This window comes from Camelus dromedarius, chromosome 7, assembly GCF_036321535.1.
Source record: "Camelus dromedarius isolate mCamDro1 chromosome 7, mCamDro1.pat, whole genome shotgun sequence".
NCBI lineage: Eukaryota > Metazoa > Chordata > Mammalia > Artiodactyla > Camelidae > Camelus > Camelus dromedarius.
The window spans coordinates 20,143,889-20,169,748 of record NC_087442.1 but is presented as its reverse complement, the minus strand read 5'-3'; the positions used below and the strand labels follow the sequence as shown (position 1 = coordinate 20,169,748).

At 35.1% G+C, this 25,860-nt stretch overlaps 1 protein-coding gene across 4 annotated transcripts in view; it reads left to right on the top strand.

Annotated features, from left to right (window-relative positions):
* Positions 1-2,564: 2,564 nt before the first annotated feature.
* The window catches only part of KLHDC10 (kelch domain containing 10), a 48,523-nt gene continuing 25,227 nt past the window's right edge, over positions 2,565-25,860 (top strand). Inside the window, exon 1 of one of the 4 annotated variants that reach the window (XM_031455361.2) lies at positions 2,565-2,964. In XM_031455361.2, coding sequence (XP_031311221.2) covers positions 2,796-2,964 — 169 coding nt within the window. In that variant the 5' untranslated portion in view covers positions 2,565-2,795. The remainder of the gene's footprint in view (positions 2,965-25,860) is intronic. The other 3 variants (XM_064487366.1, XM_064487367.1, XM_064487368.1) reach the window with 3 other exon arrangements.

Here is a 25,860-nt window from a genome sequence, read left to right as displayed (position 1 = left end):
ACACACCATCATGTCCTCCACTGCCTCTTGTTTGTAGAAAAGCTTTAGTCTCTCTGGCCTCCCCTGAGTCACAAAAGGCTGGCTCAAGAGTTAATGTTTAAAGAATGTGAACACGTAGTAACAAAAAATAGCAGTTGGGCCAGGAGAACCGGTGACAATTTAAACAATAAATCAGCCATATAGAAGAGTCACAGAATCTTTAGATCTTCCCCGACGGACATAGATAACAATGGCTGATGCACACTCCTGCATTGTTTTACATATATTGAAACCCCCACTGGATGGAAGAAGCTAACTGCATGATGACCATGAACATGGAGCCCCCAGACAGGTTAGAGCCTGAAGACTGATGATATTAACCCCTGTGACATCACCCTGTTACCTCACCATCAACCAATCAGAGAGTTATTCATGAGCTGATCACACACTCTGTGACTCTCTCCATCACCTTGCCTTTAAAAACTCTTCCCTGAAATCCGTCTGGGAGTTCGGGTGGTTTGAGCATTAGCTGCCCATAATCCTTTTTTGGTGCCTCTAGTAAACGTTGCATTCTCCTTCACCACAACCTGGTGTCAGTAGATAGCTTTTACTGCACATGGGTGAATGGACCCAAGTTTGGTTTGGTAACACTTCTAAAGTGTGAACGTTATTGCAATTCATTGATATGTCTTTTATGTTGCTCTTTTTAAAAACAGCTTTAGTGAGATACAATTCACATATAATTTACCCATTTAAAGGGAAGCCAATGTTGTTTCACCTCTCTCCCCAACCACTCCTCCTTCCCATATTATTTAAAGTTTTATTGAGATATAATTTACATACCATGAAATTCACCCTTTTCAAGTGTACAATTCAGTGGTTTTTAATGTATTAACAAAGTTGTGCAACCATTACTAGTCAATGATTTTTAGTATATTCACAGTTACACAGTCATCACAAGTCTCTTTTTAATCTACAGATTTTTCCCCCTCCAGATCTCTTTTTCCTGTGCAATTTTTCTTGAAGAAATTTGCTTGCTTACCCTGTAGAATTTCCATAGTCTGGATTTGCTTTTTGCATCTCTGTGGTATCTTTTTTTATTTTCTTCTGTCCTCCTTATTTCCTATAAATTGATGGTTACTTATAGATGTCTGATGAGATTGAGGTTCAATTTTTTCTACAAGGCTACTACATTTTTATGTTCTAGAGGCATATACGTCTCAACTTTCATTTCGTGATAACAGCAGTGGTTGATGCTCAATGTGATCTCCAAATTCCTTAGGGGTTGCAAAATTGTGACAGTCTATCATGTAAAAATTTTATAGGAGTATTCCTATAAAGGATACTTCATCTACTATTTGGTTACTCAATGGTACAGATTCTTTAGAAAAACTAACATTAATTAATTTTGATTTTCATGGTTTAGAGCCATGGACTTTTTCAGGTCTCCAACATTTTTATAAGAAGTGCATTCTAATGCTTCAGGGGTAAAATACCTGCCCACAGGGCCGAAAAGTAGCAAAATAAGGAGGCGGGGCCAGTGGCAACATGAAACTTGCACCAAGAAGATATGCATCCTCAGTTCCAGTAGATTATCTTTTTTCTCTGCATCACGTTAGGTCTCCTCTAAGCATCAAGCGAAAGAGAAGTAAAAACGCCATCAGACGTAAGAATCTTGAAAAGTTTTTTTTTTTCCTTAAGGAATTTACATGGTTTTCCCATATCATTCATAAACATCAGTGAATAATCTGGTACTTTCCCACTTTGCACTGCGCCCAGTAAGTTCAAAGCCAAATTTTCTGTTTAATTTTGGAACAACAGGAATTTCTGATCTGTACATCTACATTTTTCTTTGATCTTGATCATCCGTACCTGTTCCTGTCTTCCAGCTGATTAAAGTTTTTAAAGTTTTCTATGAGCAAAAAGGAGTTTGAACAAAAACATTTACATAGCCGTCAGTCATTTATGAAAGAACCTTTTTCTTGGCACTCTATTTGCTGCTAGGTGTTATTTTAAGAATCCTCACTAACGTAATAAACCTGAAAAGGTTTCCTCATTGAGGAGTCTTAATTTGTATTTCTATCACTACTGGTGAGCTTGAACATCTTCCTACATTTGTTAACCAGGTTTAAAATTGTTTGCTTGGGATCTGGTTTATACTGAGTAAGGGAGGAGTTCCGCCAGTCGACGGAAAGACTAGACAAATAAAACCTAGGAATACCTCATTCTTGTAGTCAAGCTTTGACCCCGCCCCTGGTTTTTTCCCCCTCTTTGTGTATGTCAGGGAAAAGGATCTCAGTCTGTAAAGCTGGCGGAACACTGTATTGTCCTCAAACATGTGTATTACGTGCGCGTCTTGTTTCTGATTTCAATGTTTACAGGGAAGAGTTCTTGAATCCAGAACATGCCTGGAGTCGGGGCTGCCGCCGGGACTGCCGCTGGGACTCTCTACAGGCGTAGCCTCGCTCACTCGGCCTTCGATTGGCCCGCCTGATCCCGCAGGAGTCCTGGCGACGCGGGCTCGCTTAGCGCGGTGGATACGAGTGATGAGTGGCTGCTTCTGCCTTTCTCTCCCCCCACTTTTTTTTAGCCATAGCTATGGTTACCACGTCTCTCCCCGCCTCCCTCCACCTATCAAGAAGACGACTGGCCATTGGCTGTCTGTCACCAAGTAAGTCAGTCATTGGCCGCAGGTGAGACCGGGCGCTCCCCCTTCCCCTGTCTCCTGGGTCTCTTGAGGAGCCCAGGAAGGAGGCTCGGCTAGTGCCGCCGGGCCACGGGCTGCCGCGACCGGGCTGCGGCAGTCGTTAGCCGGCATGTCGGCCGCCCAGGGCTGGGACAGGAACCGCCGGAGGGGAGGAGGCGCCGCAGGTGGTGGCGGCGGCGGAGGTAGCGGGGCCGGCGGGGGCAGTGGGGGCAGCGGGGGTCGGGGGACTGGCCAGCTCAACCGCTTCGTGCAACTCTCCGGGCGGCCGCACCTGCCAGGTGAGTCGTGGGGCACGATCCTGACAGCTCGCAGGCGCGGCGAGAAGGGGACTGCTACCTTTTCTTTTCTCCCTGGCTTGCTTTTCCTTGGGAGGAGGAAAGGCAGGCCCACGCATAGCAGAGCGACCGGGGCTTAGAAAAAAGGAAAGGTGTCTTGGAGGTCAGGGAGGGAACAGGAGCACAGCGGGAAAAAGTATTTTTGCTCTATTGAAAGCTCTGTGCTAAGAGTTGTGTTTTCTTTTCGAAGGAGAGGACGCTGTCTCATTGACATTCCCAAATGTTTCGCTTACTCGGTTTTCAGTCTCGTCCTCTTAGGCAGTTTGATCTTGTAAAAGAAAGACATTGGCGCCTAGCTGTGGGAGATTATTTTTAAGGAGAGAAAAGGGAAGAGCATTCCAAAGAGTGATTTTGTAAAAATCACCTCGAGTGTGTAAGAGTTAGGCATTCTGAAACAAGAAAGGAGACGGGGGTTGGGGGTGTTGGAGGTGGATGGGAACAGAACCAAGAAAATTAGGGAAAACTAGTTGAATTATTAATATTTTGGAATGTCCAGAGACAGAATGGATGGTGTGTTTGGATTTAACGGGAGAAAATGAAGATCAAGAATATACTTAGCGACAAAATTATGTTGTGTCTACCATATGAAAACATCTGATTGAGAATTGTAAAAACATCTACCCAGTGTGATTATTTCACGTTTTTGCCTACAATTTCTTAGCCTTGTGTTCACATGCCTTGAAAGACAATCAAATCGATGTATGTGCGTAGATAATGGGAAAAAAGCTACATTTGTGAGTGAATATTCAGTACAGTAGAATGAAGGTGTACTGCCCAAAATGTCAAATATTATATTGAAGGAAACTATCAAGAATGATGTGTTAATCATTCAGCATGTTTTTTGTGAATAATATTGACGTTGATTTTATCAGTGATATGTTTGGTGATGAGTTTGGAGAATATGATGGTTTTTGAATTGTGTTTACTATTGTGCTTTGTACTTCTAAGTTGTCAAAAATTGTTATTTGATTAATTTGAAGATAAAAAGGGAATTTTGCACTTTCAGTGAGACAATTGCTTATGTTTGAGATAAGGTTATTGATGCGTGCTAGAAATGCATATTAATCCATTTATATGCGCCACTGAAATGAACAGTGAAGCAATTTTAGTCATATATAAAATACACCAGGAGTTGGGTTTGAGATGACAGATAGTATCAGACTAGGTATTCTAGAATTGTTAAATATGTGATCTTTAATATGAAAAAGAAAAAAGGAGAAATCTTTTTTCTCACCCCAAATTAATAGCAAAAATTTTCATTTTTGTGTATTGACAGGTGAGAAGATAAATTTCTTACTAAAGATATCATCAGTTTGCCCTCTACTACTGCAATCTTTAAGTCTTTGATCTTAGATTAATTATATCATAGGCTTCACATAGGCATTCCCAGGCTCTAAGAATCTGGTTGGTGCACTTCCTCACTGCCACCACCTGATGGCAGTGGAAGCCATGATTTCTGATAAAGGGCTTAGGTGTGGAGCTTAATTCTGCATTCTCTTAGCACACAAGGCCAAGAAAAGCCATTTGTCCAGAGGTAAAGATAAACAGTATTTAAACTGAAAATTCGTGCAATGGGGCCATCGGCTCTTCTTTATGCTTTCTTTTCCCCTTGATGGGCATGTCATTCTTCCTTCCCCAGGCAGGAAGCCTCTGACGTTTCTTCACTCTCAGAATTGGGAACATCTGATATTTCAATATATACTCTGAAATTCTTTCACACCAATTCTTTATTTTTCCAAGCATTGAATTTTAAGCCTTCCCTCTCCCCTTGATTGAAAGGTTTTATTTTGAGATGTTTAAAAAGATTTTAGGTGATAGGGAGGGGTAGAAATGTCTAGGCCCATTTTATGGCTGACCTTGGAGGTTAAAAAATAATAAGTTTTTGTAGCTAACTTTCTCCCTCCTTTGAATTCTAATCCTCTTTAACATTTTTTATCCTTCTCTACCAAGATGTCCAGATACTCAGCATTCAGAACCCTTGCTTACTTTTTGCACATCTACCCTCTGTCCAGCCCCCTATGAAACAAAACAAAACAACCTGATCTTGGAGTGTTCTCTCTTTCAGTGATAGCATCTTTATCCATGCAGTTATGCGAACCTGAAACTCAAGAATCCTCCTTAACATTTTCCTCTCCCTTGCATTTAGGATATAATCAATCACCAAGTCCTATTTATTTTATTTCTGCTATAACTCCAGTCCTTGCTGCCATCATCCCTCACTTACGTCTCCTGCAATAGCTTTCTAAGCAGTCTTCCTGCTTCCACTCACGTTTGTACAGCACACTCATCTTTTGTGAGCGCAAGCCTGTTCTCTTCTCTGCTTATAACCCTTTACTAGCTTTTCATTGCTCTTAAGGTAAAAATCCTTAACATGGCCTAAAATGCCCCTCTTTAATTCTCTAGGTAATCCTACATCACGTTCTCTTGCTCTTTGATCTTTTTCCACCTCCTTAGACAGATCATGCTCCCTTCTGCCACAGGGCCATTGTTCATGCTATTCCATCATCCAGGAAATCTCGTACTCCTCATTCTATTCTCTTTTTTTAAACTTCTCTTCCACTGGATCTCAGGTTGATCACACTGTTTTTCCAAGAAGTCTTCTCTGACCTTCTGTTTGTTCTCTTCTCCTTAATAACACACTCATAGCACCACATAGTTCTCCTTGGGCATAATTACTATTTGTGTGTGATTCTTTGAAATGGCAGGATTTGATACTCTTGATATATATATATATCAAGATAAAAAAATAAGACTATATATCAAATATATATGTATATAGATATATACATATACACACATATACATATATATTCTTAAATTCTAAATACGTTGACATACTGTGTAAGGAATTAAATTCTTGTAAATTTGATTGCTTAGTGTGTTTCAATTCCCCATAGCTCCATTGACTCTGGACAAATGGATAAAGTCAGGTTTTTAAATATAAAAATAGTACACTATACTTCACAGAGCACAAATGATATTTTGTGAAACCTTGTTTGAGCAGCGTCTTTCCTTTTTGCTGTCTCCTAAAATACAATAGTAGTTATGCGTTTGCCCCATAGGCTAGGAAATTCATAGCTTCTTAGTCCTGGATTTCTACTAACTCATAATCTCTATATACCCAGTAAAGAATGGGGCACAGTGCTCTTTGTAGAAGAGGTGTGCAGAGGTGCAGCTTGGGCAAAGAGGTCATGGGGACAATGGAATCTAAGTTACTGTTGTGATTTACCTGTATGAATTTGAGTAAATGCCATGTATAAGCTGGGAAAACAGTTAAACATTGTTGCTAAGGTAGGAACTAGAAAACTGACAGAGAGGAGGAAAAATATAACAATTGGTAAAGCTGTGTAAAAATAATGCTGAAAATCTTAACTTAAAAATTTTCAATGTGATTTATGTTCATGATATAAAATCCAAATGGTACACATGATAAAAGGCAAATTTTCCTTTTTCCTTTGATCCCAGCTAATTGCTTTCCTTCCCTAGAAGCAACCAGTTTCTTGCGTATCTTTTCCAGAAAGGTGTGTGTGTGTGTGTGTAGGATGGGAGAGAACTGGTAGCATTTCTTTGTTTGGATGGGCTTTTAAAACGTTTACTGTCTTTCTAATACAAAGGATGATAAAATAAAAATCCTGTATATAATTTTGCACATGAGTGAGTCTGTTTTGAGAATAAATTACTAGAGGTACAATTGCTGGATCAAAGGATATGTGCTATTTAAATTTTGATTGATATTGTCAAATTGCCCTCCATAGAGATTGTACCAGTTTGTGTTCCCCTATTGATGGTGGGGTACTGGCTTTCCATACCTTTGGTAACAGCGTGGGTTATTAAACTTTTTTTAAATCACCAATTTAAGAGGTATATTTTTCTTCATCTTTTTCAGTAGGTCTAAGAACGATACAATCATAATTGTTAGTTATATTGTAAAATCTGCTTCTATTTCTATTTCATCTGGTTACATTTTTTGTCATTTTTCTGTTGGGTTGTTTAATATTGTTTATAGGAACTCTGTTTTAAGGAAATTAGTCCTTTGTCTCAGATAAATGTTGCAGATATTTTTCAGTTTCGTTTGGCTTTTGACCTTGCTTATGGTATATTTTTTCAGCAGAAATTAACATTTTTTGTAGTTCTAATAATCTTTTTTTTTATTTTAGGTTTTGTGTCATAAGAAAGGCCCTCCCTATTCAATATCATTTCTAATTAAAATTAAAATTCTTATTTTTTCCTGGTAATTTTATAATTTTATTTTTAAGTTAAATGCACTTATTCATACAAAATTTAAGTTGTGTAAAGTATTGCAGTAGGAATCCAAGTTTGCTTTTCTTGCAGGTGGCTATCCAGTTATCACAGTATTGAAATATTGCCCGCAGGTGTACTTAGTTCCTACATATAATTTGGAGTTCTATCTGGGCTTTTATTATGTTTTATTGATCATTTTACCTACTTATACCTGGTGACCCATTATTTGATTATAGTCCTCTTTTGTTCTAGTCAGCTTTCCTGGATATTCTTGCTTATTGCATAAAACTTAGAATTAGTTTTTCAAGCATCCCTCCACAATCTTGTTGGTATTTTTATTGGTACTGCATTATGTTTATAGATTGATTTAGAGATCATTGATGTCTTTTTGAAGTTCAGTCTTCTGTTCAGGAACAGGGTGTACATTCATTTCTTGTTGTTCAGGACTTTTGTATCCCTCAATAATATTTTAAAAGTTTTTTTTTCATACAGACCTTTTACATTCCTTTTGTGTTTATTCCTTGGTATTTTATCTTTTGTTGCTATTGTAAGTGGGGTTTCTACTACTATTATATCTTATATCTTATTGTTTGAATATGATAATGCTACTAATTGCCGACTATTAATTTTGTACCTAGCTACCTTTGGAATTCTAATACTATCTGTAATAGTTTCCCACTGTTTTTCTAGGGTTTTGCAGTTAAATAATCATATCATTACCAAATAAAGATAATTTTATCTCCTTCTTTCCAGCTTTTATATTTCTTTCTTTCTTTTGTCAAATTGATTTGGCTAGTACTTTCCAAAAATATTAAACAGTAAGATAGTATTGGATCTTTGTCTTATTCCTGACTTTAATGGGAGTTTTTTAGTGCTTTCCTGTTAAAGTTAGACCTGACTTTACATTGAAGTGTACATATTATATTAAAGTAGTCAGCTCTTAGCATCTTATTAAGATTTTTTTAAAATACAGAAGTACATTTTCAGCCTCTATGGGAATTATGTACTTTTTCTTTTTGTATCTACTATTGTAGTGGATTGTACTAATAGATTTACTGTTACTGGACCATCTTTGCTTTCCTGAATCAACTCACTTTGTTATTGTGTGTTAATATTTTAATGTGCTGCTGGGTTCTGTTTTCTAGATTTTATTTAGAAATATTGCATTGCTCCTTATAAGCTAAATTGCTTTATAGTTTTCTTTATTTTATCTTTGTTGGATTATGCCACTTTCATAAAAATAATTTTAAAGTTATCTTTCTTTTTCTATGCTTTTTTTTTTCTTTCCCTCTCTGGTTTAATGGCATTGAAGTTAAAAGTTTGGTTGAGTTGCCTATGAAATTATTTGGACCTTGAGTATTTTGTGGGGAGAGTAGCTTTTTGACGATTACCTCTCTACTTGTATGGTAATTCAACTTGCTTACAATTTATATCTTTGAGAGGAAAGTTTGCTAATTTATATTATCCTAGAAAATAATCCATTTCATCCAAGTTTTCAAAATTATTTGTGTGAAGTGGGCAAGATACTCTTTTATGATTAAAAAAAATTCTGATCTGTGACTATGTTATCATTTTATTCATTATCACTTCTTATTTTGTATGTGTGAGACCTTGCCCTTTTTTTTTGTTTAGAACCCACTCTTGAATTTTTAAAAAAATCAGTTCTGTTATCTTCTCTCTTTTCTTATTTATTATTTTTGTGTTTCATTGTTTTAAATCCCTCCTTTAGCTTTCCTTAGGTTTATTTTGTGGTTGTTTTTCTGTCTTCTTATGTTAGATGCTTAATGTTCTTTTCATTCGTTCTGTTTAAATTAGGAGTTTTCTTCAGAACCCTATTTGAGTTGTGTCCTGTAGATTGTAGGCTTCTTGTTGTAGTTATTTTCTAAATATCTTGCAATTCAATTAAAAAAATTTTATTGAAGTGTAGTTGATTTACAGTGTTACTTTCAGATGTACAGCAAAGTGATTCAGTTATGCATATATGTACATATATATTTTTTCTTTTTATATTCTTTTCCATTATATGTTATTACAAGAAATTGAATATTCCCTGAACTATACAGTAGGTCCTTGTTTTTTTTTAATCTATTTTATATATAGTAGTGTGTGCCTATTAGTCCCCAACCCCTAATTTATCCCTTCCCACCCTTTCTCCGTAGCTTTTATTTTCTATGTCCATGAGTCTTGTTTTTGACTTGTAAATAGAATTTGTATCATTTTTTTAGATTCCACATATAAGTGATATCATAAGATATTTGTCTTTCTCTGTCTGACTTACTTCACTTGATATGGTAATCTTAGGTCCATCAGTGTTGCTGCTAATCATATTATTTCATTCTTTTTATGGCTGAGTAGTAGTCCATAGTGTGTGTGTATATATATATATATATATGCCACATATTCTTTATCCGTACATCTGTCGATGGACATTTAGGTCACCTCCATGTCTTGGCTATTGTAAATAGTGCTGCTATGAACATTGGGGTGCATATGTCTTTTTGTATTACAGTTTTCTCTGGATCTATGCCAAGAGTGGGATTTCTGGATCACTGCAATTCAATTTTTGATTTATTTTCTTTAGCACAAGAGTAGTTAATACTTTTAAACTTTAACATTCCCATTTTTATGATTTTAGTAGCTTTACTTGAGGTATAATTCACATACCACACAATTCACCATTTAAAGTGTACAATTCAGTGTTTTTTAGTCTATTCAGCTATGTGTAGTTATTACCACAGTCAATTTTAGAACATTTTCATCACCTCATGAAGAAACCTTAAAGCTGTCACTCTGTTCTCTTGCTTGCATTCTCTCCCACCCACTGTCCCAGCCCTGAGTAACCACTAATCTACTATCTGTCTCTATGGATTTCCTTGTTACGGACTTTCCCACGTGAATGGAATGATACAGTCTTTTGTGAAAGTTTATTCATTTGATTCAGGTATCAGTTCTTCGTTCCTTTTTTTTTTTTTTTCCAGTAATTCATTCTTTTTATGGCTAAATAATAGTCCATTTTATGGATATACCACATTTCGTTTATCCGTTGATGGACATTTAGATTGTTTTCACCTTTTGGCTATTATGAATAATGCTCCTGTAAATATTTGTGTACAGATCTCTGTGTGGACACATGTTTTCATTTCTCTTAGGTATATACTTAGGTATAAAATTGTTGGGTCATTTAGTAACTTTCTGCTCTGTGTTTGATCATTTCAGGAACTGTCAAACTGTTTTCCAAAGTGACTGGAATTTTACATTCCTACCAGAAGTGTAAGAGGGTTCCAGTTTCTCCACATTTTTGCCAATACTTGCTGTTATCAGACTTTTTTATTCTAGTTATCCTAGTGGGTATGAAGTGGCATCTCGTTATAGTTTTTGATTTGTATTTCCCTGATGACTAATAATGTCAAATATCTTTTCTTTTTCTTTCTTTTCTTTTTTTCTAGCTTTTTTGAGGTATGATTGACATTGAGCATCTTTCTATGTTCTTGTTGACTAATAGTATGTCTTTGGAGAAATGTCTGTTAGATCCTTTGCTCAATTTTTAATGGAATTACTTATCTTTATTATTTTAATTATAAGGGTTCTTTATATATTCTAGATACAAGTCCCTTATCAGATATATGATTTACAAATATTTTTCCTATTCTGTGTTTGTCTTTTCACTTTCTTAATTATGTTCTTTGAATCATAAAAGTTTTAAACTTTGGTTAAGTTCAATTTATCTTTTTTTTTTTTTCTTTTGTTGCTCTTGATCTTGGTGTCATGTCTAAAACTCCTTTGCCAAATCCAAGGTCATAAAAACTTACCTCTGTGTTTTTTTTCTAGGAGTTTTATAGTTTTGTTCTAACATATATGTTTTAATTCATTTTTAGTTAGCTTTTATGTTTGGTATGTGGTAAGGGTTATCTCAACTGGCTGTCCTGTTGTGCAAGCACAATTGTTGAAAAGACGATTCTTTCCCCGTTGAATAGCCTTGGTATTCTTGTTGAAAATTAGTTGACCTTTAAACATATGTAGGTTTATTTCTGGACTTGATTCTATTCCATTGATCTATATGTCTGTCCATGTGCCAGTACCATACTGCCTCAGTTACTGTTGCTTTGTAGCAAGTTTTGTAGTCAGAAAGTGTGAGTTCTCCTACTTGATTCTTTTTCAGGATTGTTTTGGCTATTTTGGGTCCCTTGTAATTCCATGTTAAGTTTGAGAATCAGCGTGTCGATTTGTATGAAGAACTCAGCTGAGGTTCTCACGGGGATTGTGCTGAATCTGTACATCAGTTTGGAGATACTACCATCTTAAGAACGTTAAGGTTTCCAATCGCTGAATATGGGTTTTATTTAGATCTTCTTTTATTCTTTCAGCAATGCTTTATGGTTTTCAGAGTTCATCTTTATCTTGTTTGCCTTTCTCGGTCCTGTCTTGCAGGTCCTTGACTATGTTTTCAGCAATGTTTGTACTCCTTTGTGCTACTTCCAATGAAGATTTCATTTCTGCATTGGTTTTGTTTTTTCCTTCCATTTATCTTCTGCTCTCTGCCTGCTAATATTTCATCTCTATTATCTATCTTCCTCAAGATAGACTCACTTAAGTCTTTTCTGCTACTGAAGCAGAAATTTTGATAAAACTTACTGTCTTCCACCTCCTACCACCACCACTATAAAAGGAATATAAGCTCTCATAACAGCACACACACACACATACATACATACATACATACACTGGAATACTACTCATCCATAAAAAAGAATGAAATTTGGCTGTTGGCAGCAACATGGATCAGATAGAGAAAGACATACTATATGATATCACTTACATGTGGAATCTAAAAAAATACAATAAACTAGTGAATTTAACAAATAAGAAGAAGACTCACAGGTATGGATAATAATCTAGTGGTTATGAGTGGGGAGAGGGGCAATATAGGAGTAGGGGATTAAGAGGTACAAACTATTAGGTAGAAAATAAGCTACAAGGATATATTGTACAACATAGGGAATGTAGCAACTATTTTATAATAGTTATAAATGGAGCATAACCTTTAAAAATTGTGAATCACTGTATTGTATACCTGTAATTTATATAATATTCTATATCAACTATACTTCAATAAAAAAGGAGTATAAGCTCATTATTAAAATTTGGAAAATATTGAAAACTTGAAACAAGGGGAAAATCATCTATAGTAATTCCAGTTAAAGACGACTATATTAACATTTTGATATTTGCTTTCTTCTTAGTTCTTTATTAGTGAATTATGTTTATTCTATATTTTATTCTATTTATTTTTATTTTCTATACAAATAATTACATATCACTTGTTAAGGTAATAACTTCCTAATTGCCAAATCTATTAGATGTCTCTTAGTCTTAATCCTACCCAGTTTCTCTAGATTTTGATTTTGACACCCTCAAAATAGAGGCTGGGAATACATAGTATTGGACAAAGTCTCTCTTCCTAAAGAACTCTTAGTTATCCTTTTTATTGCTTGAACTTCTCATTAGTTTTCCTTTATCTGTCCCTTAGTATTGGTATCCAAGGATATATATGTTTGTTTGTTTCCTTCCTTATTCTTTTATTTTTCCAAGGGTAATATCATAAATATCCTGACAACACCCAAATCTATCTCCAACTTAGACCTCTTTTTCTGGCCTGTTTGCCAGTGGTTACTAGACATTACTACCCAAGTGACTGATGAGTACAAGTCTGAAAAAAGTTTCATCATCTTTCCTGCCAAACCTATTCTTCCTTCTAGGCTCCTTATTCTGACTAATTTAATGGCTACTTCATCAATTTAGTGAATCAAGGCAGAAATCTGGGAATCACATTAGAGTCCTTTCTTTTGCTCACCCCTTATCTAATTGGTCACAGTTTTGTCGATTTTTCCTCTTTACCCTATCTTTTCTGTCTGTTCTTTTCTATCTGTCTAACCTCACCATATATGTCTTTCATTTTGTATTTCACCTATAGAAGTATTTGCAGTTAATTGCCTTAAATTGTAACAAGGTAGGTTGAGAGGGAGTTTTTTTTTTAAGTTGCAATTTTCTGCAATACTACACTGTGTCATGATTCTGCACGTACCATTTTTTCTTCCTAGATTGCCATTCTCCTAGTTTTCTTCTAAGACCCACCCAAGTATACTTTATACAGCTTTTTTCTATTCTCTCTTTTAAAACAAATAGGTTACTGGTACTGAGTAGTTACTGTGTGTCTGACCCTGTTCAAGGTGTTTTACAGCATTAATTTATTTAGTCCTCCTAACTTTGTGAGGTAAGTAACTTTTTTATCCCCTTCTGTGATGAGGAACTGAGGCTTAGAGAGAAGCTACAGAATTTGCCCGAAGTCTATATAGGTAATAAATGTCAAGGTTAGGATTCAAACCCAGTCTGTTAGAGTCTGTTTTGTTGTGCCTCTCCTTTGTGCCACCATCTTCCTCTGTATGTACAAAGGATCATAGTACTTACACTGAATTGCAATTACTTGTCTTTGAACTTACCCGCTTACTAACTATAGGCTTCTTAAAGGCAAAAATAATGTGTTATTCTCTGTCATCTTCCACAGAGACTAGAATACTTCCTCACTTATAGCAGATGTTTAGTAAGTGTTTATTGAATGAGTTAGTGATTATATTATGAGTAGTTAGTGTCTATAGTTATTCATACAGAAGAGTTGAGCTTAGGTTATTTTACATTACATAAGTCTAAATATACTTTTTTTTAACCTCAGAATTTGGTACATACAATTTTTGTATGGCTTTTCCAAATACTTTCTTTTCATGTACAATTTTATGTTTAATATTAACAGAAATAGTTGTTGCATCCTTTCATCTGTACCTTGATTCCATCCCTGCCTGCCTTTTTGGAAAATTTACATTATTACCACTTCTCTGTTCTCGTCTTCAACCTCTTTCTCTCCATCAAGTTGTCCCTATAGCATTTGAGCTTGCACAAGTTTTCTCTCTCTGGTCTCTCCCTTTTCTATCATAGCCAAGTCTGTGAAAACATTGACTAGAGTTGCTGTCTTCATTGCCATACCTTCCCATTGTGTCTTTGAAGTAGCTCTTGCTAAAGTCACAGATGACTTAGTGTTGTCAAATCAAGTGGATGTTTTTCAGTCTCCATCTTACCTGATCTCTCTTAATTTTGAAACATCCTTTTCCCTTGTCTTCCCTGGCATCTGGTTTTCTTTTTACGTGTTGGACTCTCATACTTAGTCTTCTTTGTCAACCCTTCTTCTACTACCAGGCCTTTAAGATATTGAGATTCTTAAGTCATGGTCCCATGCCTCTGGCCTTCTTTTTTCAACTTTTTTTTAGGTATTCTCTGCCAAATCCGTGGTTTTTAGTTTCCATCCAAATGCCTGTAAGTAAGGTCACTTTGTAACTTCTGCCTAAATCTCTCTTTAGAGCCATGTATATGCCTTTCTCTAAGTCTCCATGTATATGCCTTTTACCCCTCAAATTCAGCATATCTAAAACTGAATTTGTGACCTTTCTTTTCAGTGTGAAGGGGAGCCTTTGGACAATTTTAAGTGATGTGATTTACATTTTTTAAAGCTCTGTCTAGCTGCTGGGTGGAGAATGGATTGTGGGAAATGGTAAAAGTGAAGCATAAAGGCCATTTAGAAAAATATTGCAGTAGTCTCCTAAAAAGATGATGGTGGCTTGGAGTAGGGTGCAGTGGTATAGGTAGTGAGACGTGATTGAATATGAAATATATTTTTAAAGTAGCATTAACAGGATTTACTGTGAGCCATGAAGGATAGAGGGGAATCAGGATGACTGATACGTTTTTGTCTTGAGCAGCTGGGTGGATGATGGTGTCATTAAATGAGAGGGAACAGCCTGGAAGAAGCAGGATTGTAGGAGTCAATCAAGAGTTCTGTTTTGGCTATGTTAAGCTTGAGATGCCTATTTGACCTCCACGTAGAGGATATAGGGTAGGCAATCTGTATATATAAATCAAACTCAAAGAAGAGGTGCAGGCTTGGGATATAAATTTTGGAATTATTAGCATACAGATGGTATTTAAATCCACTGATTGGATGAGGTCACTAAGAAAGATTAAATAGAAATAAGGGCAGAAGACTGTAACTCCTGAAGGTGAGAAGGAAAGGAGAAGCAAGTGAAGGTCAGTAAAGTAGGAGGAAGACCAGTGCTGCTTGGTTTCACAAAGGCCAAGAGAGGAAAGGCTTTCAAGGAGGGAGAGATCACCTTGTCAAATGTGCTTGAGAACTTGAGTAAGGTAAGGTTTTAAAATGGTGAACTCTGTAGTACTGTTACCACAGTGCTATAGTTATTGTGGATAAAGTAGGCTTTTGTGGGCTGGCCCAGGGTCTTATTAACTCTTGTAACATGGGAAAATATATTCAGAATTACAAATCACAAACTGACATATAAATTTAGAATTTTGAAATGCAGCATAATTTTTTTCTTTTTTTAAAAATTGAAGTATAGTCAGTTTACAGTGTATCAGTTTCTGGTGTCCAGCACAATGTTTCAGTCATATATATACATATATATATATTTCTTTTCATACTCTTTGTCATTATAGGTTACTATAAGATATTGAATATAGTTCCATGTGCTATACAGAAGAAGCTTGTTGTAAGCCTAATTTTTAATAGCCTATATGCTTTTTAAGGTTCACTCTGTTTATTCTCCCTGAACTATTTTTAAGACCATCCGGGGTTTTTTTTGTTGTTGTTGTTGTTGTTTTTTGGTGTAGGGGGAGAATTAGATTTATTTATTTTTAGAGGAGGTACTGGGAATTGAACTCAAGACCTCATGCATGCGCTCTACCACTGAGCTATACCCTCCCTTTGGCCATGTCTTTTTTTTTTTTTAAGTCTTAAGTGTTTTTGAACCTCCAGGTCATTAGATTATTACCAGTATCTATACTGGGCAAACTTGTAGAGCACATAGAATTTATGCTCACTTAAGTATGCGAATATGATTTCTTATTATTGAACTCCTCCTTCCCTGCCCCTCTTTTTTTTTTCATTAATTTTGTTTTAAACTGAAAAACACTACATAAACATGATAACATCAAATAGTATACAAGGGAGACAAAAATCTCTCTTCTACCCCAGATCCTTAGTTCTCTCATCTCTCCCCAGAGGTATCATTAGAGTTTCTGGTGTATATTTCCAGAAATAGAATTTGAATATATATGCATTTGGTATATGTTATCTTTATTTTTAAACAAATTAAAATACAACATAAAGTATTTTTTCTGCACCTGTCTTCTTCTTTTTTCCTAAAACTATATTTTGAAGAATGTTCTATATTATCATATTTAGATTGGTCTGATTCTTCTTCATGACTGAAAGTATTGCATTGTATGTACGTACAGTAATTTGCCAGCCACACACTTGATAGATATTTAGATTGTTTCTGGTCTCCTACTCTTTAAAAACATTGTGCAATGCATAGTGGTAAGTATTGCCCACTTGCCCTTTAATATCTGTTTTTTTAAAGTTTTCTTCAAGTTACAGAACTTAAAAACTCACACAGTTTTCTCTTTTACTCCCATTTCCCTGCTAGTCATTAAGTCCTTATGTTTTATCCCCACATAATATTAGCCAAGCACTTTTATAAACATTTACTCATAACCCAGTGAGGAGGTACTGTGATTGTCCCCTTTTCATAGGGAGAGAAGCTGAGGCCCAGAGGATAAGACCTTGTCCAAGGCAGTATAGCTAACAAGGGACAGAGCCGGGGTTTGGATACCACGGTGTGGTTCCAAAGTCTATGCTTTATGCCACTCTGCTGTGCTCTTCTCTGGTACCTCTCCTTCCCAATTCTCCTGTAATTCAGGCCTTCACTGGCTCAAATTGGACTGTAGTAACACAGATATCCCTGCTTTTCCAAAGTTTGCTTTACGCAACCTTACTTTTAAGAAAGATCTACATTAGTACCTGTTTTCACTAACTGAATGAAATCTTAAGAGGATTTTTGCTTTTATGAAAATAGGTGAAAAGTGAAAATGGGGTTCAGCGTTTATTTTGTAGCGAGCCCAACAGCCCAGAGTAGCACCACCAAGCTCCTTCCCCAGGAACTACACTGGGCATCAAGCTGCCATAGCTTGCACTGTGTCTGTGAGCATCTGGCTTTATTGAGATTTATTTTGTTTAAAGGTAATTAAGGCAATTGCTTCTTTGCATTACACCATTTTGGCTTAGGAAGGGTTTCATTAGGAACACTCTACTTTAGGATAGCAGGGGAAACCTGTAATGTTTTTGTCATTCTCAGTCTTCCTTTCCTGTTTCATTCTATATACTGAAACAAGATTAATCTTCCTAAAGCACAGCTATGATTATTGCTTCCCAGACCAAAATCCTTCAATGGCTTCCTGTTGCATTCAGAATTCAGCCCAATCTCATGCTCTTCCCTTTTATGCTATATTGTCAGTGAATTTGCTCCAAGGTTTATCTAAGGTGTGATCATTGAGTTGTCTGTAAGACTAGCTAGTGAAATCAGAAGTAGTTTTTTGCTAGTAGACTAGCAAAAAAAAAAAAAAAGAGGTAGATAGTCATTGGAGTTGAATGCTGCTTATTAAAAAAGTTGTTTCCCTTTTTACCCACAGTAGCTCTTTCCATATGGTTTCATCAACAGTGTCAACTCAGTTAATTTGCATCAGATGTGATTGATCAAACAAACGCTAACCACAAACATCTTAGTGTCATGTAAAATAAATTCCTTAAAATACATATGAACACACAGACCTGAAGCCGGAATATGAAATTTCTAATATGAATTCCAAACGGAGTGCCTTAAAAAGAGGTAATATATTTAGCTTTAAATACACATGGATATACAAAAGAAAACCATTCAAGGAGAGAAATAATTTCTTAAAGCTACATCAGAATTTTTCTACTCAGTTAAGATTTTAAGTTCAAAACTTATCTGTGCATTTATAGGAAAAAATGCTTCAATGCAGATGTTCTTGTGAAGTGTTATCTTTTGAAATTTTTGTTTCTGAGTAAAGAATAGTTGGTATTCTCCCAATGGTGTCTTCTGGTAGAATATAAAACAAATCTATTCCTTCTTTCATTTAACTACCCTTTGAAAACATTCTGGGTCTAAATTCTCTTTAATTTTTTAACTTGGGGTCCATCAATTCAATTCCATCAATTCATGAGTTTGTGGATGGTCTTAAGAGGATTATATCATATGTAAAATTGGCATTTTTCTGGGAAAAGAACCAGTAATTTTTTAGTCTCAATGGAACCTGATTCCCTACTAAAGTTAATATGCCAGACCTACTAGGATAGACCTGGTAATCTGCTTTTTGGTTTTGTTTTTATTTTTATCATTTTTAATAAGCTTGCAACAAGCCATCTCAGGAATCATAGCACTAAGTTAGGTCTGAGATTCTTAGAGCATTTCCGATTCCATTGAAAATTGTAGAATTTTTAGAGCTTTAGAGACCATCTAGTATACATATAGTTTATGGTATATTTATAGTTAATTCTTCCTATCAAAAGATTCTTCTGGTTGAAAAATGTGGGGGTTTATTTAAAACTTTATTTCAAAGTCTTAGCAGCCATTCATAAAACATAGAAATGTAATGGTGGTATCTTAAATCAGGAGTGTTCCTAGGATTTTTGTTTGTTAGATCCAGATTTAGTATTTTAATCTAACACAGGTTTATGAATTATAATACTTTTTGATTAATTTTTAATCTACAATTTTTAGCTTATTTTGTTTTTACTATTTCTAAGGAAGGATAGTATAGCTTAGAATTCAGTCATTTATGAACACTGGGTTCAGTATCACATCTACCCTTTGGAACAGTTTGAACCAGATATAACTGCTTCTGTGCTCCCTGCCTCTTCCAAAGACAGAACTCTTTACCCAATAAACCTATTTTTTTTTTTAGTAAAGATACTTGAATAACTAATGATATAAACCAAAATGACAAAGAGCAGCTTAAGATTTGAAGATATCTCTCAATGTGCTATGATTCTTTCATTTTTATAGAAGGGAAGAAGTCTATGATAGTCCTGCCTTTTGCCACAAATGTTAGAGGGGTAATGTCGACAAAAAACAGAGACTAGAGTAAAAGAAAACAGAAAAATGAAGCACAATGGGAAATGAACATGTTTTAATGACCAACAGAAATGGCAAGCAACAGAAAGGCAAGAACCAGCAATTTTCATTTCTTTAACATTTATTCCTTTCATAGTGCCAAAATATTTGAGTTGGCTTATAAATAGAGATATATATGAAAATAGAATGTTTAAAGCAAACAAACAAATAAGGGGTGTGGTTAAAAACAGAAGATATAACATATCTGATGTCTGTGGGGCAAATAGCTGCTTTTGCCATAATATTGTAACTCCCTAAAGATAACATTTCCTTTGCCTGTATTTTGCAAATACGGTAGAAGCCAGTAAGTAGTCAACAGCTGCTCACACCCTGGCTTGAAGACCCTTAAAACAATCAGAGTGGCCCTTCATGTTGCCAGCATAGTTGTTCTTAACCATTTTTGACTTCTAAAAAGCTAAGGGATAGGAAATATTACAGTTATTCCATTACTTGCAGTGACTTAGTATGGTTTTTATTCTTAAGTGGCAATATAATGATATAATTGGCTGTCTGTATCCACAGGTTCCATATCCATGGATTCAGCCAACCTCGGGCCAAAAATATTTAGGGAAAATAAAATTCCATAAAGTTACAAAAAGCAAAACTTGTATTTGCTGCATTCCAGCAACTATTTATGGAGCATTTACATTGTATTTACAACTATTTATGTCGTATTTACATTGTACTAGGTATTATAAGTAATATAGAGAATTTAAAGTATAAGAGAGGATATGCCTGTAGGTTATATGCAAACACTTCACCATTTAATAGTATAAGAGATTGAGCATCCTTGGATTTTGGTATCCATGAGGGGTCCTGGAACCAATCCCCCAGGGATACTGAGGGTCGACTATATAATGAGGGATAATACCAGAATCTTGGGAGAGAAGAGCAACTTCTTAGGGGCTTGGGAGAGTGTACCTTTGGTTGAGAATTAGTGCCTCAGTATTCATTCATTCATTTATTCAGTTATTCATTTTACAAGTCTTTATCAAGTGCCTCTACTAGATTTTTTCAGGTACCAAATTGAATTGTGACTATGAGCATTATTGTAGAGTGGTTAAGAGTAATTTGGATCCAAACTGCATGGGTTTGAATCCCAGAATTTAGCAAATTACTTACTTTCTCTGTGTCTTAGTTTTCTCATCTGTAAATTGGGGATCATAACATTATCTATCTCATAGGGTTGTAGTGAGGATTAAATGAGTTCTTGGAATAGTATTTTTATTAAGGAATGCAGTTGTTTTCACATATGCACACAAAAACATACATATATGTAATGCCATGACTGATTAATCTACAACACAGTGTAATATAGCACTGTAATTCATATTTTAGTTTATATTGGTTTGTATACCACTTTGTTTCATTCAAAAAAGAATGAGACAGAACTGAAGCCTCCTAAAGGAATACTCTATACCCAAGCAGCACAACAGAACTAAGATTTGGGTTCAGATCTTGTTTTGAAAGGCAAAGGCAGAAATTTAAAAATGAGTATATGTAAGTGCTAGGAATAGAGAGATAATAAATGTTATTTCTCTTATGTTTAGAAGAAAGTCATTTACTTAACAAGCCCAAAGTGTGGGATGGTACATATAGACATAGTCCTGCCAGTGCGTTAGGGAGTAGAGTGCAGGCTGGATTTTGGCCCCTACCGTAGCCACTTGATGTGTCGCTCTCTTGCGGTAAGCAGTCTGCACAGTTGTGCAGTGATTCTGACTACAGTATTAATTTGCTTCTCTTTTAAAATTCTTTGTACATACTGAATTGCATAATGGAGTAGGACTATATCATATAAATCTGAATTCTTAGGTCGTGTTTTCTATTGATAGTTCTAATTACTAAAATATTCATAATTATTTCAGATACATCATTTTGAATGTGTCTGCCTCATATCAACATCAGATTTTCCCCCTTCATTTTCATTTTTATTTATTCAATTTTTCATTCTTTTTACTTTGAGATATTGTAGATTTATGTGCAATTAAAAAAATAATAGAGAGATCCATATATGCTTCATCCAGATTCCTGAATGATAACATCTTGTTACTGTTGTGTAATAACACAACCAGGAAATCAACATTGATACCATCAACTGATTTTAATCAGATTTCATTGGTTTTACATGTGCTAATTTGTATGTGTGTGTGTGCATGTGTTTATATTGAGTTTTTTGTAATTTTATCACGTGTAGATTTGCATGACCACCTAGTCAAGATAGGGAACAGATCCATTTACGAGGGTCCCTCATGTACCCTTGTATAGGCACAACCACCTCCCCTGGAAAAACCCCTGGTAACTGCTAATCTGTTCTCCATGTCTATAATTTTGTCATTTCAATAATGTTATATAAATGGAATCATACAATATGTAACACTTTAACATTGGCTTTTTTTCATTCACTATAATTCCCTTGAGAGCCATCCAAAGTGTTGCCTCTATCAGTGGTTAGTTCATTGATACTGAGTAGTCTGCCATGGTATGGATTTATCACAGTTTGTTTACCCATTCTGACTCCTTAGAAGGTTGTTGCCACATTTGGGCTCTTATGAATGAAGTTTCTGTGACCATTAATGTACAAGATTTTGTGTAAGCATGAGTTTCTTTTTTCCCCCTGTTTGCTTGATGTTGAATTTTATCAAATGCTTTTTCTGCATTTATTGAGGTGATTGCATGGTTTTTCTCCTTATTCTGTTTATGTGGTGAATGATACTGATATTTGAATGATAAATCAGCATCACATTCTTGGAATAAATTTCACTTAGTCATGATGAATTATCCTTTTTCTGTAACTTTGATTTGATAATATTTTGTTTAGAATTTTTGTGCCTATGTTTATAAAGGATGTTGACCTGTAATGACTTTTAATGTCTTTATCCGACTTTGATATCAGAGTTCTACCAGTCTCAGAAGTGAGTTTCTCTATTCTCTGAAAGCATTTGCATCTTCCTTAAATGTTTAGAGTGAAGCCACCTAGTATTCTCAAATTTTTTACATAATACTTAAATTTATATTTTCTGACAATATCTATATTAATCACTTTCTGTATGTTTCTTCTGAACAAGACAAGGTCTTTACCATTAATCTGCTTTCCCTTCTCCCAACCCTCTTACCCTCACAATCATTCCTATCAGCATCTGAGATTATAGATTTGAATGTTAGTAAGCTTTTGTGTTTTGTTTTTTTTTTTTGACCCTGGTCAGCAGTTACTTAATCTTACTTTGCCAGTTTCTCTGTTTACTCTTTTCTTGTACCTTGATTATTGTTCTTGGATTATTATTATTTTAAATTCCAGATATATATCTCTGAGTAATTCTTTCATCAGAACTCTGAGGGAAGCAAAGTTTTTGTGTCCTTGTAGATTCAAAAATGCCTGAATTTCCCTTTCACAATTGAGTTAGAGTTTGAGTAGATATATAATTCTTGATTTACAACTATATCTAGTTGTCCCAGGACCATCTGCTGAAAAGATTATTCTTCCCCCACTGAGTAATCTTGTCACCCTTGTCAAAAGTCAATTGACCATAGGTCTATCGGTTTATTTCAATTCTATACCATTAATACATATGTCCATCCTTATTCCAGTACTACAGTTTTGAATACTGTATCTTTGTAGTAAGTTTTTAAACCAGGAAGTGTTAGTCTTCCAATTTAGTTCTTTTTCAAGATTGTTTTGGTTTTCTTGATTAGCTTGTCCATTTCTGCAGAAAAGGCAGGTGGAATTTTTATAGTGATTGCTCAGTTCTCTTTTATATCAACTTTTTAAATGCTTTCCACCTCTTTTTCCTTCTATACTATAGTCTGGTGAATTTCTTGGTTCCATCTTTTAGATTACTAATTTAATTTGCTCTTTATGTTTTTCAGTTCTTAATTAGGTATTCTAGTTCAGTGATCAAAATTTAACTTCTAAGTGTTCCGATTTATTTATTTTTTAAATAAATGTGTTATCATCTTGCCTATCTCTGAGGATATTAATTGTACTTAATCTAAAGTCTTATTCTATTTAAATTGTTAACTTTCTTTGGGTGCAAGTTCTTCTGTTTGTCACACTATACCTCTTTTTCATGTGTGAGTCTTGATTTTTTGTTGATTCATCTTTGAGAGTCTTTGTTAGCCTTCCTGTGAATATTACATCTGTTTATTGCAGGAGGTCTCCACTGACTGGTGGGTAGAGGTGGAATGTGCAATGAGGTGGAGTGTACCAATCGCCAGTCTTCTTTAGTGTCTGTCCCCTCTTTTGCCTGGGGTTTAATATCCACCCAGCGCTCTGTCCTATCTTTCTGATCCAGGTGTTTATATTCATTGTTCCTACGTGGGGAGTGACACCTTTCTTGTTTGGTGCCACTGTTCCCATCTGGGAGAAAATACGTACCTCTGTTCTATAATGCTTGATCCAAAGAGGTAAATGGTGGGAGAGATTAACCTGCTTTGTAACTTCTGTGCTGCCCTCTAACAGTCATGCTGTAAATTTTATAAATTACTTCAGTTCTTTCTGCTGTCCTCCACCTCTGGTTTTAGTTTACTCTGAGGGCTGCTCTGACCACTTCTAATAGCCCTCTACTCTGGGTGCATAGGTAGGGCTGTAGTTTCCTCTTTTCCACTGATCCTATCAGCTTTTCATCTTTCAGTGATTCACTAAGAACGTTTCTTGTTTTCTTTTGACTATAGATTTTTAAAAAATGGTTTTATGTTACTTGCAGGGTTTGGGGGGAAGGGGAGCTTGCTTGCAGTGTGCCTACCATCTTGATTGCCAGCATCATATTGCCAGTGCTATACCATCTTGAGCAACTGTATGGTATTTATAGTGAAATACACAAAAAGGAGAAAAAAAACTAATAAAAATAAAATATTGATGAAATGATTGAAGAAATTGTGGGTTTTGTTTTGAAGAGAAGAAGCAATCATAAATGAAGATTGGCATTCAAATTAAAGCTTCAATGAACAAAACTTCAGGAATATATTTACATGAAATTGGAAAGGCATGTATTTGCTGTGTTGCTGGTTTCCTTTTTTTCCCTGCTCTTTGGCTGACGGAAGAAAACATGGGTTCTTAAGTTAGTGCCTACTCTGTGTAAATAACTTCCATAGAGTCAACATTAGCCTAAGCTTGTGACAGACTTACGTTGGTTGCTGAGAGAGAAACAGGTCAAAGACGTTTGGCAGAGCTCTGAGAAAACATCAGAAAGGATTTTTGATTACAACTTTGGTTCAGTAATTTTCAGTATTACTCCCTCACTGGTATTCTAAATTTGTTTTATATTTTCCCATTATAAAATATGTCATAGAATTTTTGGATAATATAAAAGAGGTGATAATCCTCAACCCCAGTCATAACCACTGTTAACACTCTTGGTGTGTTTCTTTACAGTGTTTTCTTATTATAGCTTTAAAAAAAGTTAAAGTAATATGGTATTGTTTTTCTTCCAGTCCAAAAGTAATGCCTACTTACTGAGTGAGAAAGCTTGGAAAATAAAGACCAGCACTAAGGAGAAAAAAACAAAGTCACTCATAATAACTGCCCAAAGATAACCACAATTAAAATTGGATGTTTATCCTTACCGTATTTTTCATGAATACATAAAAACACTTTTTTCTTTGTTAATGTAATATACTCTACTACTATTTTGTACTTTGCACTTTTCATTTGCAATATATTGTGAATGTTTTCTCATGTTAGTAAATAGTCTTGTATATACTTTTCAGTGCTACAAAAATATGAATATATTTAAGTATGTTTATTTAGCTTACTTACTTAACCATCTCCCTATCATTGGACATTGAAAGCATTTCAAATTTTTTTTTTACCATTATAAATAATATCATAGTATCTTTGTTCCATACATCTTTCCATGCATCTATGATTGTTTCTTTAGGAATAAATTCCTAGAAGTGGAATAGCTGGGTCAAAGGGTATGTACATTTTAATGCTTTTGATGCATAAAAATGTCAAATTTTAAGCTAATCATTTGTTATATTATGTCTTGTATTGCAATGTAATTGTTTTATGTGTCTGTCTTGTCTCCTTAATTAGAATATAAGCTTCTTGAGGGTAAGGGACGTTTCTTATACATCTTATGTATCTTTTAATATTGTGATTTACAATGTTGAACTTATGACTCACCGACAAATAATTGTATTGATTTAAAGCTGTGGTTCTTCAATCTTTGGATGTCATAAACCTGTAAATTTAAAAATATGTTTATTTTGGGGATATACATAGGCTTGCAAATTCTCTATTTTTCGAGAAAGAATATTATAGAACAAAATCAACTACCATTTCCTATTAACTTAATCTCAAAAGAAAAGACTGTTTAATAACAAAAAGTTTCTAATTTCTGAAAAAAGGACAGGCCTTTAAGTGAAAATTTTAGTTTTTTAAAAAACTCACTGCTTTTTTCATATTTTTCTCATTTTGTGTTGGACTGGTGAATCTTCACCCAACATTTGGGAACTACTGATTTAAAAGATATAAAGGATTAACAGATAAACCCTTTTGCAAAATAAA